Below are 17,350 nucleotides of genomic sequence, written 5' to 3'. Positions count from 1 at the left end.
ATGTGGTGGTAGCTTGCGGACTCTCAGAGCCAGGGTCGGTCAGTGCAGTACCACATCGTTTACTTTACATGATATCTCCGTGTCTTAGCTTTAAGCTGAGTCGAAGCTGCACACCGTGAATAGTTCGTCAGGATCCAGGAGTCTACTACGTCTGTAATGCAGGTGATCTACTTACTGAAAACCTTGAGCCGACCAGACCTTAGCCCGATCAACATGCAAGGAAAACAATGGAGCTCATACAAACAAAGCAAGTAGAACAGAACGAACAGAGGTGACATGATAGGCGAGTTCAGACCAAATCTTCAGTAGAGATGCATCACTAGTATGCTGACGAAGCTATCACCAGTCACCAGCAACCCACTGTTGTCAATGTCGCTGTGAAACACGCGCAAGGGGATCGCGATTGTAAGCAAAGCACCGAAGAGGAGCACGAGCAGAGCACCGATTTTTCATCATAGTTGACACTTCGTATGTAGTCTGTGTATTTACGGGCACGTCCGCAGGGGTTGTGACCAACCAAGCGAGGATAAATCGACGCGGAGTTACATGTATGAGGCGGTCGATGGTTAGAGTTTCAGAGTGCAAGGAGGTCAGGGGGCGCGCTGGGTAGCTACGTGATTTCAGACACCCGCGATTACGCGATGAGTTCCGATCGGAAATCTTCTTGTTTCTCGACCTAACACACGACTTCACGCTGTTGTAACCATGTGAACTACATCATAGAGATGGGAGTCAAGTGTCTGGTTAAAGAATGTGGCTCGTGTGTTTGTGATGGTATGTGATGTGATGTGTGTGCTCGCAAGTAGTGTGGGAGCGCTAACGCTGTCGTCGTTGATCGTGTCGTGTGACCGAGTCGTAGGAGTACTGTTGTGGTGTAAGTGTTGGTTGTGTGTGTGAGGTAAGTCGTGTGGGTAGTGCTGGTTGTCCATAGATGCTGTGATGTCCAGTGGTGTGTCGTAGTAGTGTGTGTGATTATAAACTTGGCAGAATTATCTGATGCGGCTTCCAGATCTCGATTTATAGTGACTAGAATCCTTCTTCTAGGTGTCAGCTCGCGCTCGCTCTCACATGATTATTCCGCTCTATCTGCGCCTTTAACAGTTCGCCGATACACCCATCTTTCCGCTAATGATCACCCTGGTCACTTGACAATTCTATAACAACTGCAACGCAGGCCAAGCGCTCACGGGAACTGGGAAAAAGCATAGTATTTGGGAGTCTGCTGCTCTTGGGTGGTAGTTAGAATAGACAATGCTCATGAGATCATATTCCAGGAAAAGTTCCTCTAAACAGTCCCACGGATGCCGCAGTGACCCAACTCGTTCAACACCACAGTCCGACGCCTGTTCGAACCTTTAAGCCCTCTCCGCGCTTATAAAAACTACTGACTCATTCAGTCTAGCGCCGTACTTCAATGCCTAACTACAGCCGCAACAAGCGAGACAGACCATCTTGTAGCTCGCATCCGTAGACCTCCCCATGCATGGACTATAGGAGAAACCGCAGAGTTTGATAGAAATGTTGATGGAAAATGTTCAGATTTGGCCTGCGGCCACCACGGTTGCAACCGACGTTGTACAAGACTTGATTTTTGTAACCCACAACTCAAGCCAACTCTCGGTGTGCGGCTCCATTGAATGGACGGCACATGGAAAAGGTGGAACGAGTGGAGCAGGAAGACGACATGGCGTGTTAGAGGTGAAAGTTATAAGAGGTGATGACGGCAACAACTGCCTTGAGGAACACAGAACCCAGATAAACGTACGGTAAGTAAGGAGATATATGAGTGCAGTATGGTGTATGTCAGTGGTTCAACCTGCATATATCGTCCTGGAGGAGTTGAGACAATTCCTCCGGCTCGTGCTCTCCCTACATGCATCTAGATTATATTTCTCCTTGGTCTTCATCAGGGCTGACTTCTTACCTTCCACCGGACACGCAACAGCGTGGTGCCGTGACAACTACAACATGTCTGTCGACAACATTATTAACTGCTCAACCTTCCTATTGGTCCAAACGGATCTCGACAATCTACTACTATGTCCTCCGCAGTTTATGCATGCTCGTTATACACCGATTCAGATCGAAACCTAAGATCCACTTCTAAAACTCAATTTGATATGAACCAACTAAGTAACGGAACCACCTATTCTGCCAGTTGTATACGAACTCTTAAAATGTCTGACTTACTCGTTCAGCAATGTATAATATAAACTTCCTGAATCAAAACGCTTTAGTAGCCTAAGACGGATCATTATCTCTGACATAAAACACAAGAAACCAGCTGGATTCCTTTGCTCGAATCTCATAACCATGCTTGAACGACACCCGATTGAGTTTCGATTTCCCATGTTTTGTAAGCACACAGCGTGGTATGCAACCCAGGACGGGAGATACCTAACACACACTCTCACTTGGCGTATAAGGGACTTTAACGCCCCCTTGCCAGAGGCGAGGATGGAAGAGCACGCACTGCGTCTAACAAAAAGATCGAAGGCAGGCCTGCCCCACCCATGTAAGTTCGCCTGCAGAATCAGGCCGCTGAGTGGCCGCCTGACGTCTTGTTTTGAGCATTGCCCAATCCGGCAAGTCGGATAATTTGCATGCCCGCCTTCCAGACCGACGTTCCTGTGGCGCATCAGGTTTCGCATTCAACCTGACTCACACAAAAGGAAAGCCCAACCTGCATGTCCGAGTGCACTGACAGGGAAAGCACGCAAAGGTGTCGGTTACTCAACGAAGCTGTGATGAGAGCCCAGGACATGTGTCAGGCTGAGCACAAGTTGACTAGTGTTGGCGCATGCTTACTCACAGGCTTGCAGCTCTAGAGACTTTTCCGCGTTTTGAATGACGATCTGCTTTTTTCTGCCGGGAAAAAAAGTAATTCGCGGGTAGGTGGTTGTGACAGGTTGTGCGACTGATGCAACGGTCGTACCTTGTACCTCAGAGGGGAAACTTCCGGTACCAGACAAACGTTAGTGAACAGTGCGACAATGCAACTATCCCGGAATGTGATGGATTGATTTTTGTCAAAGTCTGTGTTCGCACACTTCACAGTAACTGACTGTGACACGGTTCCAGTCGGCTCTCAGGTGCGTTCCAGCCATGTGGCTGAGAGCGGGAACTGACAGAATCACTGAGTGTTGGTTTCTAGTGGTTATATGTGCATAAACCTCGAAATCCAAATCTGCCATACAGTGTGGATGTGTGTCCGGACCCTTACAACAACTTTGGTCAGCACATCTTTCACGAGGTGGAAGCTACGAAGGAGAGACCAATATAAGATGGTACAAATACATTGGGCCTGATATAGTAATAGAGAGTACATGGTGGTGAATATTACGTCAAACCACTCCATTATAGATGTTTATTCACCATGGTAATATTCCACATTCCGGTAAATGCAAGATGATAATATACATCTATCAGGCCTCGTGGGTAATTTAGAAGTAACATAATATATATATATAAATTCACATGGTAATATATATGCCTTGGTAATACCGATGGTAATATAAAACAACCCTAATGTAGATGGCAATAGACTATATTTCTGTTCCAGTATTCCTTCATATTATCCTTCCGATCATTTCACACTCATTCGTTTTCTTTCCATCTCGCTTTGCCTGTGGCGTGTGAATCCCAGAACAGACCCGATGAAATGAATGGGTGTGACTATACGTGCCTGAACACTGTCTAACCCACCTGACATGTCTCATCTTTGTCCCGTCCAACTCAAACTGAAAGACTACAGAATCAAGAGTAAGGAATGTAACCTATTGAACCCTTATCGAGAAACGACCATTTGCTAAACCTGCTTTGTTCGGCATCATACTGATAACTTTATGGTTTCTTAGACTGATACAACAATAATAATTGTAACCCCCCCCCCCGCACCCCCCCCCACCCCCACCCCCACCCGGCCACCCCCCCCCCCCCCCCCCGCCCGCCCGCCCACTGCCCTACACCACCCCCCCACCCTCTCCCCCCCGAGCCACCCACCCACCGCCCACCGGCGGCCACACCCCCCCCCCCGTCCCCCTGTTAGTGTGAGGAGGAGTTCAACGACTTTCAGCACTTGAGCTCCTCCGTTGCTGGCAGTGAATATTGAGAGTTTGCAGGTCCACGAGTTCTGTGCACAACTCTACTTCGTGAATTACGAGAAGACAGACAACCAGAACAACCCAGGCCGCCCCACTAAAGAGAAAAAAAGAAAACAAAATAAAGCAAATAGACATGAGAGCCGAGACAGAGAACTAAGGGGACAGGACCCGCCTATAAGAAAGAGAAGGCGCTACACCGGCGAGACAGAGATGCAAAGCGAGAAGGAAGAAGTCTACCTCACTTGGCCTATGACCTATGTGTCCACTTCGTGAAATTTGATGTTTGTCCCCCTTACAAACATCAACGTGTTTGTCATTGAGCCCATGATTATCACCTTTGTATCCTAATGAAACCCTCATCTTATTGGCTTCGATCTAAATGCTGGGATGCCACGGGTGTAAAGAAAAAAAAAAAAAAAGGCCTGACAGCCTCTACACGACTGCACTCCATTAGCCTCGGCAAACCGCTTGTCCTGCTCGCTAGAGGGCGCTGAAGGCAAACACTGTCTGAGACCGTCACGTGGCCGCCAGACCTCGTTATGAAATTAAACATCATCCCAGCAGATCGAAGTGCCCACAGGGCGCAAAACTTGCAAGGTGAACAGGAAAAAACTTGCAGACGAGGGCAAAGGTCACAGCAAGCTGCTGACGCCTTGTCTGACTCTCTTTATCTGACGCTTGGCGATGTCACAGCAGCCATGATGCCGCGGGCTGCTGTCCTCATACAGACGACACACAAATATCTGTTTACTTGAACTTGTTTTGACTGTCATACCGATGTGTGTCGACATCAAACAGACGAAGTGGGAGTACCAGGGAGGTAGCACTCACTTGGACCTGCCCAGAAATGTTTACTGTTACCACCATCAACAAGTCTAGCTGTGGAGACATTTTAAATTCCTACTTTTCTCAGAAAATGACTGACCAGGGCGAGACAGCCAAGTCGGACGATAAATTGTCAGGAGAAAAAAGTTCCAAATTGACTAATCCGCCTTAAAAGGTTAATAAGTGTGGATGAGAATGGAATCTGGAGACGAGCCGCACCTCAACAGGAAGCCGTCGTCAACTGCGCACGACACGCTGCAAGAGGAAGTGGCGAGTGCGCATGACAGAACAAGTCACCTGTTACAAAAGATGATTGATCGCTCTCCTGCCCGTACCCCCACCCTCGGGCTTTCCTTCCACCCCTTCCCCTCTTCTCCCTCAGCAAAGCAGAAGATGACACCGAATCATCGCTCGACGATTAACAAAAGGATGTCGACGATAATCAGCGTCCGAGTGGCTCAGCGAAATCCATCTCGTCAATCATCACATCATCATTTTTCCAGAGCGACTAGAGCCGCCTAGGGGAGTGTGGAGGAAATCCAATGTGAGCTGGAATATAAATTGGCCGACTGCTGACGAGGGCATCACTCAGGGTATTCAGGACACCCGCATCACTGATGGTAATACAGTCTGTCCCGGGTGCCCAGTGCACGTGACGGGAGGGGCATGGTCTGGGGGCAGCTCACACCAGTGCTAGGCATGCGCAGTGATGTCTGGCAAAGGTCAGAGAGTGAGGCAAGTGACTGATGCCAGCAATAAAGGGTCAGGCATCGGTCAGTCTTAGTAACCAAGGACCAAGGTTCGCAGCCTTCATTAGAATGAAAAAAATTTTAGTTTTTCTGTCATTTTTTGTTTTGTTTTGAGCTATGTCATAATTTTTGCTTCAAGTAAAAAGTCTTCTTCCTGCGTTTATTATTGATCGTTAGCTTGCTTTCGTGTACCCTAATCACTTTGAGGTTTTCAAATTTTTTTAATCGAAGTGCTTGGTAATGTTAGGACCTGATGAGATTGACCTTTGGCTGTAACACAAAATGCCTTCACTGTCTTTTTGCGGACTTTAGTGGCTCCTGGGTGTTACATGAGGTGGCACTGTCATCTTGCAACATCCCATTGAGTAGCCTTGTTCTGTATAAAGTCAATAATTGACATCTGGTGAATTAATTATTAATATCTCATCAAGTATTTCATATGTGGGTGAATGATTACCGTCTTGTGAAGAACTGTTGAGCCTTTTTCGAATCGTGCCGATGATTAATCTCGTGATTTAATTGTGGAGTTTCTAGGAGTGGAAATTGATGAAGAGCTTTACATGGCCGGCAGCAGCTGTAATGCTTTCTCTTCGTAATAATAAGAAATATTAGCAGGAGTCTTGCTTACAAAGACTCGTTTCCAAGACAGTCACACGTCAAGAAATGGGGATAGAATCATAATGGGAGGTAACTTCACTTTAGACCCCTGCTCACTTGCTGCGGGTTATTTCCCTTTAAAAGAAGCCACGGCTGATGAGGTGTGTGTGTGTTCCATCGCGTAGTGGCTCACCCTAGCCCCCTCATCCCATAAAAAAAGTAAAGTATTGCTATCTGCTGGACACTTGCTGGGTGAGTGGAAGAAGGGGGGTGATCCAGTTACAGGTTCCGGCAAGCTTCGAACCAAAGACGTTCTGCGGGATGTGTGTGCACTGAGCACTGGGTTGGAGAACTTGCCTGTGTTTGGGTGGCAGTCACGTGATCAGAAGACAAGCACAGGACGACGTGAAACGACGTGTGGCTACTGGGCCTCTACCTCTCTATACCCACCTCCTTTCCACATTCTGTTTTCCTCTTTGTCTTTGTGTGTGTGACAATAACGATGACAATTGTTTATTAACGAGAGGTAAAATAAAAAAAGAAAATTCTTTTTTCCATTTAGCCCTCACCCATTTTTACAGGCAAAAAATTAATTACGTAAATGAAGTAATTAAGCGAGAGAGAGAGAGACAGTTCGAATTTGTTTGAGGAAGTCCGGTCGCATGGCTGCAACATTTATCTACATAATATATACATGCATATTGAAATGCCATATACTGTTGTACATGGCACACCTGGGCGTCAGTAAAACTGACAAAGGAATCCCTCAGTAGTTGACTGAATGTCTAGTCGCGTGCAGTTTGTTTTCTTAATGACTGGTTGAGCTCAGCACGAGATGCTTTTTCCCACAAAATAATCCTCCCCAACTTCTTTCAGTCTCATCTTACACAGGAAGCAGTTGAATTAACATCTAATTAACATGTTTAACGTTTCCTTTTCACCGGCAGAAATCATGTCAAGGTCTCCATGTACAGTACAGGTGTCTGTGTTGATGATCACGTGACGTGTTTGAATGTGTTTGGGGGAAACAGCATCTTGCACTGAGCTTTCCCCAGTCATCATACATACAGACACGCACCCAACCAAACCTTTGACCCTCCAGGTGTGGTCACCAATGGAATTGTCACACAGGTGCTGACCCCCGAGACTACCTTTCGCCCCCCGGTCATCTCCCACTTCGGTGACGTGTGCCGTGACATCACAAGGCATGCTGCGTGTGCATTACCTCGACTCGAACACGTCACCTCTGACCAGGGAGGACAACCCAGCAGGCGCACCTGACACCAGGGGAGCTCACTCCACGTCCTCCAGCTCGCCAAGTTCCAGAACTGCGGGAGGAGGAGGAGGACCGCGGCGGGAAAAAGGAACGCGCAACGTGCTGTCGGGGCGCGTGCCACATGGCGGAGCCACGCGTAACGTTGTTTACTATCAGAATCGATTTCTCGTCATCGACACAACTCCTGCCAGGCCTCGCAGCGCTTCCCCCACTACGACAACCACCACCACCACCATCAGCAGCAGCGCCCAGCCTGTGACGTCACACGTCAGTCACGCGCCGGTGGGCGGAGCCAGGCCGGGCGACGTCGGAAGTGTCCTACATTTTGCGCCCAGTGCTGGAGAAGCAGACGACAAATCGAAGGCAAAAGCATCTCGGGTGGCGGCGGCGGCAGCAGCAGCAGCAGCAGCAGGCGCCCAGCACGAGCACCACATGGCTCTCGACAGCACCCACAACACGCCGCCATCCGCTGGGGGGCGAGCAGACGACACGTTCCCTCGCGCCAAGCGGGGCGGCACGCGGAACCTGGAGATGGACGCCAGCTCCGTGTCCATGGACGGCCGCGCCATAGAGATCATGATCTGCGACGAGTCGGGAGTGGCTCACCGGGCTACCCACAGTCCCCCGGCTTCGGGCAAGCGCGCGCTGCTGAAGAAGATCGGCACCGTGCTGCTGGACAACCGCATGGCGGGCAAAGACAACTCTGAGCACCTGCTCAACGAGCACCCGGAGGAGTACCGCGTGCTGAAGAAGGTGCTCAACATCATGTTCGTCACCGTGGGCGTGGCCTTGCTCTTCTCCGTCTTCGTCGTCATCGGCTACACAGCGATCTGTGAGTCCTTGTTGATGTTTGTTTACACTTGTACAGTGCAGTGTGACTGCGGGTGGACTGATGTCTATCTCTGTATATGTCTTTTCATTCTTCTTGAACATTTCTTGTTGTTTAGTAAGTCTGGATATACGGGTATATTTATGTAAAGTGCGTGCGCAGGGGTGGATGACTATGCTAGTGTCAGGCACAACCGGATGGTGACACAAACATCAGATATTGGCAGCAGGAGTCACCTCCCTTCTCTTTCTCACCCTTTCTACCCTCCAACAACTCTACACTGCTCTGGTATCTTCTACATGTCTTGGATTCAGTTTATTGAGGTTTCAGTTATTTTAGTGAAGTTCTGAAGCTGCAATTAGTTAATAATGTAAGAGTGGAGAGAACTTGCATCTACATGTTGTCGTCGGTTAAGCTTTCACTTTAGTCTTCGTTTCTTCCTTCTCATTGCATGTGTGTGTGTGATGTACAGTTTGTGGTGGTAAAAAAAAAATCAAAGAACAGCTACAAAGAAATGAAACGATACTAGTTAACCTCTTAACAACACAACTTTTACAACTTGAAGCCAGAAAACAAGATGGTGACAGGTGCAATAAGTAAAAGCAAAGACCTGGAGACTTACTCTTTAGTCTTGAGGCCCGCGGACAGTCCGCCCGTGTGTTTGATTATAATTATCTTCTTATGCGCGGGTTTTGGTGTGTATGAACATGCGGCCCTCTGGGCCCTGTGTCTGTCTCAGTTCACCAAGTAGAAGGCTAACAATCAACAGACTCGGGGCTGTCAGAGACAATTTCTGTTTATGAGGACTGACGTGTGTATTCCACTCTCGCAATAGCCATCAGATACGAACTGTTTAAAACAGAATTCATCTTACACACACTATCTCACAGTCATCCAGAATCCTTGAAATCTTGTTTAGACAAGGCTAAAAGTCCTTCACTGTATTTACGCTTGCTTACACTTACAATCAGCAACTGATGCTTACGTTCGCTCGCCGCCATTTGCCCGACATTCTTGGTGATGTCACGCACTATGTGCACCTTGCTCATCCTGAACATCCGCCTTCATGTTCGCAAACTGCTGTCCATATAGGACTTGTCAGGTGCCTGATGGGACAGTCCTCAGCTTTCTGTCCTTCCTGTCTATTCTCCCTCGCACTGTCTTGACCGGAAGTGACGCGTTATACAAGCTCCACGTGGTCTACCTCGACCTCGTATAAGCTATAAGCGGTTTACTTTTAAAGCACAAAGTAGCCAACGTTAGCTTGCCAAGAAAGTTTAGGCCTCTTGTAGTTTTGAAACTACTTAGATAAAAATCAGATAAACCGAAACTAATGACATGATCTAAAAATAAAATAAACGAGAATAACTCTTTTTTGATGAGACTACAGACTAACAAAGCGACGACTGTCTGTCACGAGGAAGAGGACGAGGGCTCCACTGACAGCACTCGTTTTATGAAACATCACCGCCGAAAGAAATGTTAACGCTTTCGCTAGTGTCTTTTTAAGTTGCCATAGAAACCAGACACAGTGCACGGCGAGTTGTCAAACTGACGTCACGTGCGGGGTCTGTGTGGTGGTGGTGACGGCGAGGGGGCAAATGTCACGTGTTTGTAGGTCAGTCTGCGGTCTCACCGACTCTCCTGATCCCCGGGACTGCGGAGAAGTTCACTGATGTTGATGGGGGGTACTTCCTCCTGCTGCGGTGTTGGTGCCGTCGTCAGCACCGCTTTGTTTGTCCTTCCTTCCTTCCTGCACTGACTTTGCCGAGCACCTACACCGTCTTTTGATTTGTCCTGGTGTGCTAATAATATGATAATAATTGTGGTGGTTATAATAATAAATAGTAATAACAATGGGGATGTCTATAGTGCCGCTCTGGACCATCAAGGCAGGCTCAAACAACAAATAAACAAACAAAAACCCTACAGACGTTTATATTATCAAAGTAATGTACCAGTAAAGGTCGTCATCTCTAGAACTGAGGTTGAAGAGCGAAAAGTAATTAAAAAAATAATCTAACTCAAAACCTAACGACAGCAACAACAAATGTGACAACGAACAACAAGGTTGTCGGTGTTGCAGCTCACATGGAGGCCACATCAACACAATGGCAGGGAAGACAATACGTGGAGCAGAAGGCAGGATAGTACAGGATAGTACAGGATTTACAGGATAGTACACAAGAGACCGAGGTTAGCCAAGCTGTTGACTCACGTAGGTCTATAAGTTGCGGGGAAAGCACACGCAAAGGAAGCTGGTCTGTACATCAACAGCTGCAGGGTAGAGAAGAAAATTACTCCAGCAAACGAAAACAAACCGGAGTCAAGATGGCAGAGATGAGGTTTGAGCTCGCTAGTCGATGAAGAAGGAAACTATGAGGCAGAGATGGAAGAAAGCCGTCTGCACAAATGGAAGGCAAGTATTGAATGAAACTGCAGAACTTCAAACAACTTCCCTGCTCCCTGCTTTTGTCCTTCTGACGAGAGTCAACAGGGCGAGGCGAGGGGTTAATGCCGACGTTGAAGGAATCTTTTATTTTTTCTTTGATATTCACACATTTTATTTATTTTTTATTGGGGTGGTAGTGGTGGTGATAGTTGGTGGGGTGCTAAGCTGGCAACCACGTTTGGATTTTCAGGTATACGTAGAGCAGGTCAGTCTCACAAGTCCTTTCTGTGCTTGTCCTGATTTGACTTTCTGTCTTGTTCATCATGTGAAGGTCTGCTTCCCTCGTTGTCATGCTTGCATTTTGTCCTCCTGGGTCTCTGGAAACATCCTGGCCGCCCAAGCTGAGGTCAACAGCATTAACGTTCCTAGGATGGGTCGAGATAAATGTTTTTCATTGATTGATAGAAGGACTGGCGGAATGTACTCAGGCCTGACCACTGAAGACTATTGTCACAGTCCAGATGTTACTTCACTGCCGGCACCCACAGCTGTGGTGACTGTCACTGTCCACTGCAGCTGCTTGATGAAATGTAGAGCAGTGACATGAAATGTTTCAGCTGCTAGATGTGTGTGGCAAGCACTGACAAACCTTCCTTTCTCTTCCTCATAGAGCTATGTGATGCGCTTGTGTTTGTCTACCTGTCTGTGTGTGAGAGAGAGACGGGAAGAGGAACAGAGACATGAGGCTGTTTCTTCCTGTGCTTTTAATTCATCTGGGAACGAGAAATCTTGTCTAACCCCAAATCAACACACTAACAGACTCTGAAAGACCAAGCAGACCGACACACAGACTGACAAGCGCACGAGCAGCAGCACAGCAAGTCGTATTCTATTCTAGACTGTCAGATCCATAATTTCGCCGTCCGTTGTGGAACTGGTTTTCGTCTCGCAGAACGACAAAGAATAGAACATGAATATTGAAAACACTGCCTATCTGCTGACAAGGTTTTCTGGAATAACAGTTGTCTCCATCGACGCAAAAACAAAAAAATCTGGAACCTTCCACACGGCGGCTGCACGAGCGCGAGTAAGACGAACTATTGTTCACATCCACAGCACCCAGCACGTGACACGTGACTGTCGATGGCTTCAACCTTCACGCGATGTTTCTGGCTTGTTTACGTGTTTATAGTTGGTGCTGCTGCATTGTTTTCTCGCTTCTCTTGCTTTCAGGTGATTGGTCCTTTGTCATCACGTGATTGCAGTTTCAAGTATGACGTCAGCATCCCCGTGTTACACACTCTTTCACACACACTCAAACACACATTCACACTCTCACACACTCTCTCTCTCTCTCACACACACACACTCTACTTCTCTCCTCATTTCTTTCTCTCTACCTTTTCCTCTCCTTCTCTCTATCTACCCATCATATTTGCTTAATTCTCTCCCCCTTCTTTCATTCCCTCTTTATTCTCTTTCTACTCCTTTTGTCTCGCTCTCATTTTCTCCACTCCCCCCTCTCCCTCCCACACACTGTCAACACTGTCCTGTCTCTCGTCTCTTCATTTTATTCATTAACTGTTTTATCTCTTTTTTTTCCCCTCCTATTTTGTTAGTTTCCATCTTCACGTTTGACGAGGGCTTGTCTTCATCTCCAGACACATTAGCAGCAGAATCTAGGTTTCCACGCGCCGCTCTTTGTGTTCTTTTGCTTTCCCTCGGGTGCAGACATTCGCGACACTGGGATTTATCGGAGCATAAATTATGTATCGGCGAGGAAATGTGGAGATGCTGGGCCTCGGTGCAAAAGGTGTGTCCCCAGTCAAGTGTCACAACCTCCATCGATATTTGTTAGGAGAGGGAGGGAGAGTGGAGAGGGAGGAGGAGTAAGAGCAGGAAGGGTGATTACAAAGCGCCTTCTGTCGGCTCGTCACGTGACGCTGGTGAAGTCTTAGGCTTGAGGGCGATTGTTGGTGATCTGGAATTTTTTTTGTTTTTGTTTTTCTGCTGCTCTCACAGCAAAGAGGAAGAAGAAATGATGGCCTCGGAATCTGTGAGTTGTGTGAAGAATCGCCGACGAGGTGATGTTGACTGTGTGATGTCTGCAGCAGCCGCGATGTTGTCGTCCATCATACACCAGCCTGCGAGTGAGGGCAACGACACACCTCAGGTCACCTGTCAGCAGACGGGAAGAAAGAAGAAACAAAACAGACCGTGCGCTGATTCCCCAGTACTCCCCCTCCCTACCCACACGTGCACTTGCAACGCACACGTGAACGCTTGCATGCACAGCGATAGTCTACGGGCTTCTTACTACGTGATTTACGTCCTCATCTTACCACGTGATTTACGTCCTCATCTTACCACGTGATTTACGTCCTCATATCCGGCCAGGCGCGGAGGGGCGGCGCTGCAGGACCGTGGCGTCATCCGAGCGGACTTGATGTGTTGTGGCGGACACGGAATGATGCTTTCATGGCCTTATCGCCCTCTTACCATTGTTTCCGGAATAACAAAAAATTCTCTTTTGTTTTTCTTTAAAGACAAAGAACACGAAAAAAAAACTTTTTCAGTGGTTTGAGCGTTTAATCTTGCTCGCACCGACATCGACACCACGGATGTCAGACACGGTGACCATTGAAACCCAGGAATGTCGGACACTAGTCAAGTAAGCTCATGATGACATCTGTAGTTTCCACACCAGATGGTTTTCCTACAAAAAGAAAAAGATTATCAGTGTTAGAAATAAACTTTTGAGTGTTTTGTACGTGAAATCAAAGTAGATGATCCCAAATAACTCTCTATACATTTTATCTAATATTTTGTGTCAACCTTCTTTAATTATATATCTAACAAGAATAAAAAAAGAAGAAAAAACTCGTTTAAAGGGATCCCGATGGTCCACCAAGTAAATAAATTAACCTAAAACCAAAGACTTCGTACAAAGCACGGTCGCCACACTCGTGGACACAGGAAGGTCTACTAGCAACAGTCAAGTGACACGTTGGTCTGGTCCGGCCAGGGGCCCGACTGTCCATCACTGTACCCTGGAGGGCGGTGGATGCCAGGGTGGCCGGAGGAAGACCCGGCTTACAAACGGCAAAGACTGGATGGTCGGGAGGTGCTGGAATGGCTACTGTCTCGCCCTAAGTGGTCCGTCGTGTCAGCTGGGCATCTATCCCAGTCCTCCCACTAACGACCGGTAGTAGTGAGGAGATAAATGACCGATGACTGAGCGACACGACACCTCATTGTCCTCTAGTCTATTGTCCTGAGCTCTAGTCCTAAACAGAATCATCAACCCTAGTGGTCTAGACCCCAAGACTCCACTAAACAGAAATACCCTAGACTTTAGTTTATTAATGTTATGATGCAGTTGTGTTGTTGACCCCAAAGGTTATTCGTTCTCCACGTGAAACAATCAACTTTTACTCTACCGACCTCTGGCGGCACAAGAGGAAGACACCTCACATCCTACCTCACAATGTGGTGAGACCTCCTGTCTTACAGTATGAGAACTGCTCACGTCTTACTACGTGATTGTCACGTCTCGGAGACACTTCCTACTCCACCGAGTGTCATGGACGCGAGCTACCTGTCTCTACCCGAAAAACTGCTCGCGCTCTTCATTGTTATTTGTAATTGTCATCGCCATTGTTTGCTCCTCCTGCTGCCATGCACTACAGGCACCATCAGGCCACAGCAGCTAATTGTTTCTATACTTGACTGAGCTCTCCGGGAAAGCTTGCTCTACCTGTGTTGTCATCATGACCTTTTTTTTTTTGCCCTCGACAGTACATTCTCTTCCACTTAAGCTTTGATCTGCTTTGATCCCTTCTCTCCCCTTCTCTCTCTCTCCTGTATGTCTGTCCCTGTGGGCGTGATTGCGCATGCCTGTGTGGCAGGTCGTGCCAATTAACACAATGTAGGAATGAGCTCATTTCAGTTCAATCTTTCGTTGCTCGAGTTGTTCCTTCTGCTGTCGTCGATAAGCGAGACGAGGAGTGGAGCCGGGTATTGACGAGAACTCCTGTCGTCTGCCGTGTGTCCTCCACAGATCCCGGAGAATGTTCTGGACGACGATCCCACCATTGCGTCCGACTGCATTGATTGTCGGGTGCTGCGCTAGTTTCCGACAATCAGTTTTGGGGTGTGATCACGTGGTTCCGCTAATCGTGTTTCCCAAAGCTGGGCTCCACCCCGGCTGTGCCCCTCCTGACCGCTTTTCCTGTCATTTTAGCAGCCAGACTCCACAGGAGGCCAGCAGACTTGTCCATATTTTGCGCCGTGTTGAGGCTGTCAGATTCTCGCAACTTCGCGCTTGTTCTCGCGAGACTTCCCATCGCCCAGTAGACTATTCACAGCGGCTGTCCGCGGAATACCTAATGACACTTCCTTTGATGCTGTCAGGCTCCATCAACAGGCTGGCACTGTGCGAGTCCAACAAGATGTTGTGGAGCCTCCACGGGTATTTAAACACTGCAAGCTGGATAACCGACATGGGAAATAAGGGTGGAGGGGACGACAACTGTCTTTATGAGTTAAAAAGGAATCAAGCTTTTGATGAACGTGGATGACATCACTAATGTTCTGGTCTTCTGTAGATGTTTCTCACCAACATTTCACGAGCACAACTGTTCCCCGGATGTGTGTGAGTATTTGCTCCTGTCACGAGGCGTGCGGCGCCAATCGATGTCTGGAATCTTCTAATCACGATCAGCTAAGAAGCCCAGCAGCCCATTCCCGCGTTTCTTGGCTTTCCTGAATTAATTTTTTTTTCTCTGGTGTATTTATAGACAGGGTTTCACTTTAGCCGAGTGTTTGTGTCGGTGGCAGTTACTGCAGGTATTGTACTTACTCACAATTGATCTTTGTGGAATGGAAAAGTACTTGATGGCACCCGGCGATGACTGTAGAGTCTGTGTTTCCTAGCGACAGCCTCGGGTGTCTGGGTACTGCACGTGTTGGTGCGAGTCAAACTTCCGGTGTGTTTTGATTTCTTGATGACAGAGACTGAGTTCATCGGGTCTCAGCCTCGCTTGATGGCAGTGACAGAGTTTACTGTATACTAATCTCTCTTCATCAAAGTCACGTGGTCCATTCATGTCTGCTGGCGGTTTGACAAGAGAAACCTCCGAACCTCGGAACTTCCCTTCTTCATGACCACACGTGTAATCTCCTGTAATCTCCTGTCTTCATCACACGGATGATCTCTCCTCCTTCTGAACTACAGGGACAGACAAAGTTTGCTGTTTAAAGGATGGACGGAATGTTGCTGAATCATTGCTCTTCCTTCCAGCCGGGTCGTTGCTGTCAAGAAGTTGTTGTGACTGAAGAAGGCTTCGAACCGCCTTGAGAAGATTCTCAGCTCGATGTCGCCTCCCTTTACTCAGCTAGTTATCGCGCTTGTTATGTTGGCAGGTGCTTTGTGAATAGACACTTCACTCTTTCTCTCTCTCCCTCTAGTCCTTCCCTCCTCATGTGTTAGTACTTCTTTTCCAGTGGGTACTTGCCCAGGTTTTCTTGTTCATACCACTCAGGGGTTGGTGGTCATACAAGAATCAACCCTCCAGTGCCCTCTGTGGTCTCTGTCTCACACTACTGTGTCGTAACGAGGGAGGGAGAGGAGACAGGCGGGTTGATGAAGCTGACTTTAAGATCTCTGCACAAAAGAAAAACTCTCTGGTGATTGCCATGTCTGGAAAGATTACATTCATAATGTAGTCAACGCAGCTCCTGCTCCACTCCTCCTTCTCCCTCTCTTGCCTTGTTGATCCGTTGGCGTGGAGGCTGGGTGATGTGGAGGTTGGTGATGGCGCCGGTCACATCTCACCGACGTGTGTTGAATGCTGGTCATGCGTTTGTCACACTGCACACGCAGCTTGTTGTGACTTTGTTGTCGTTGTTGTTATGTCTTTTTCGTGTCTTGCTTATTGTACGATGGCAGATCGATGTTGCTGACAGCTTTTCCTATTAATTGTAGTCTCCTCGTCCATTTTCTGCTGGGATCAATAGGCCTGAGCTTTAATGCCAAAAAGATTTTTTTCGTTCATTCTCTCTTTCTCTTTCTCCCTCACACGCGCACACGCACAACGTACGTATGTATGCATTCATGAATAAACATAATTTATATTATATAATTATATTTCCATTATAATATTGGATTTATACAAAATACATAATTGTGCGATTCACGTATTGCCGGTTTGTGTTCTAGAACTGTTACAGAATATTTATTTTGAGTACGAATATTTTTATTTAATAAAACTCTGTTATCGTACGTCCACACACACACACAGCCATGTACACCAACCGTCGTCTGTAGAGACGTTCACTTCCTCAACAGTCATCTGTCCTCTCGCTCAGGTGCGCGGTGTTTGCGAGCAGCAAATAGCTGAGTAGAGTTCATCAGAGCATCTCTCGTGGCTTCCAGATTAATTCTACGACCTCACACCCGACAGCTTCACATTTGTTAACAAGAAACAACAAACAAAAGAGACCTGCCACTAGCTGCGCCCAAAAAACCTGAGAGAACTGCAGTGGTCACGTGACCCCACCGTCTGGTGCGCCTTCGAT

General features: G+C 47.6%; 1 protein-coding gene across 2 annotated transcripts in view; it reads left to right on the top strand.

Moving 5' to 3' along the window:
- The window catches only part of LOC112562418, a 57,371-nt gene that overhangs the window by 14,924 nt on the left and 25,097 nt on the right, over positions 1–17,350 (top strand). For both annotated transcript variants that reach the window (XM_025235674.1, XM_025235675.1), the window contains exon 3: positions 7,406–8,382. In XM_025235674.1, the coding sequence (XP_025091459.1) occupies positions 7,482–8,382 (901 nt within the window). In that variant the 5' untranslated portion in view covers positions 7,406–7,481. The remainder of the gene's footprint in view (positions 1–7,405; positions 8,383–17,350) is intronic.

Source organism: Pomacea canaliculata, linkage group LG4 (assembly GCF_003073045.1).
Source record: "Pomacea canaliculata isolate SZHN2017 linkage group LG4, ASM307304v1, whole genome shotgun sequence".
NCBI classification, from domain to species: Eukaryota; Metazoa; Mollusca; class Gastropoda; order Architaenioglossa; family Ampullariidae; genus Pomacea; species Pomacea canaliculata.
This window is presented reverse-complemented; position numbering and strand designations above follow the sequence as displayed.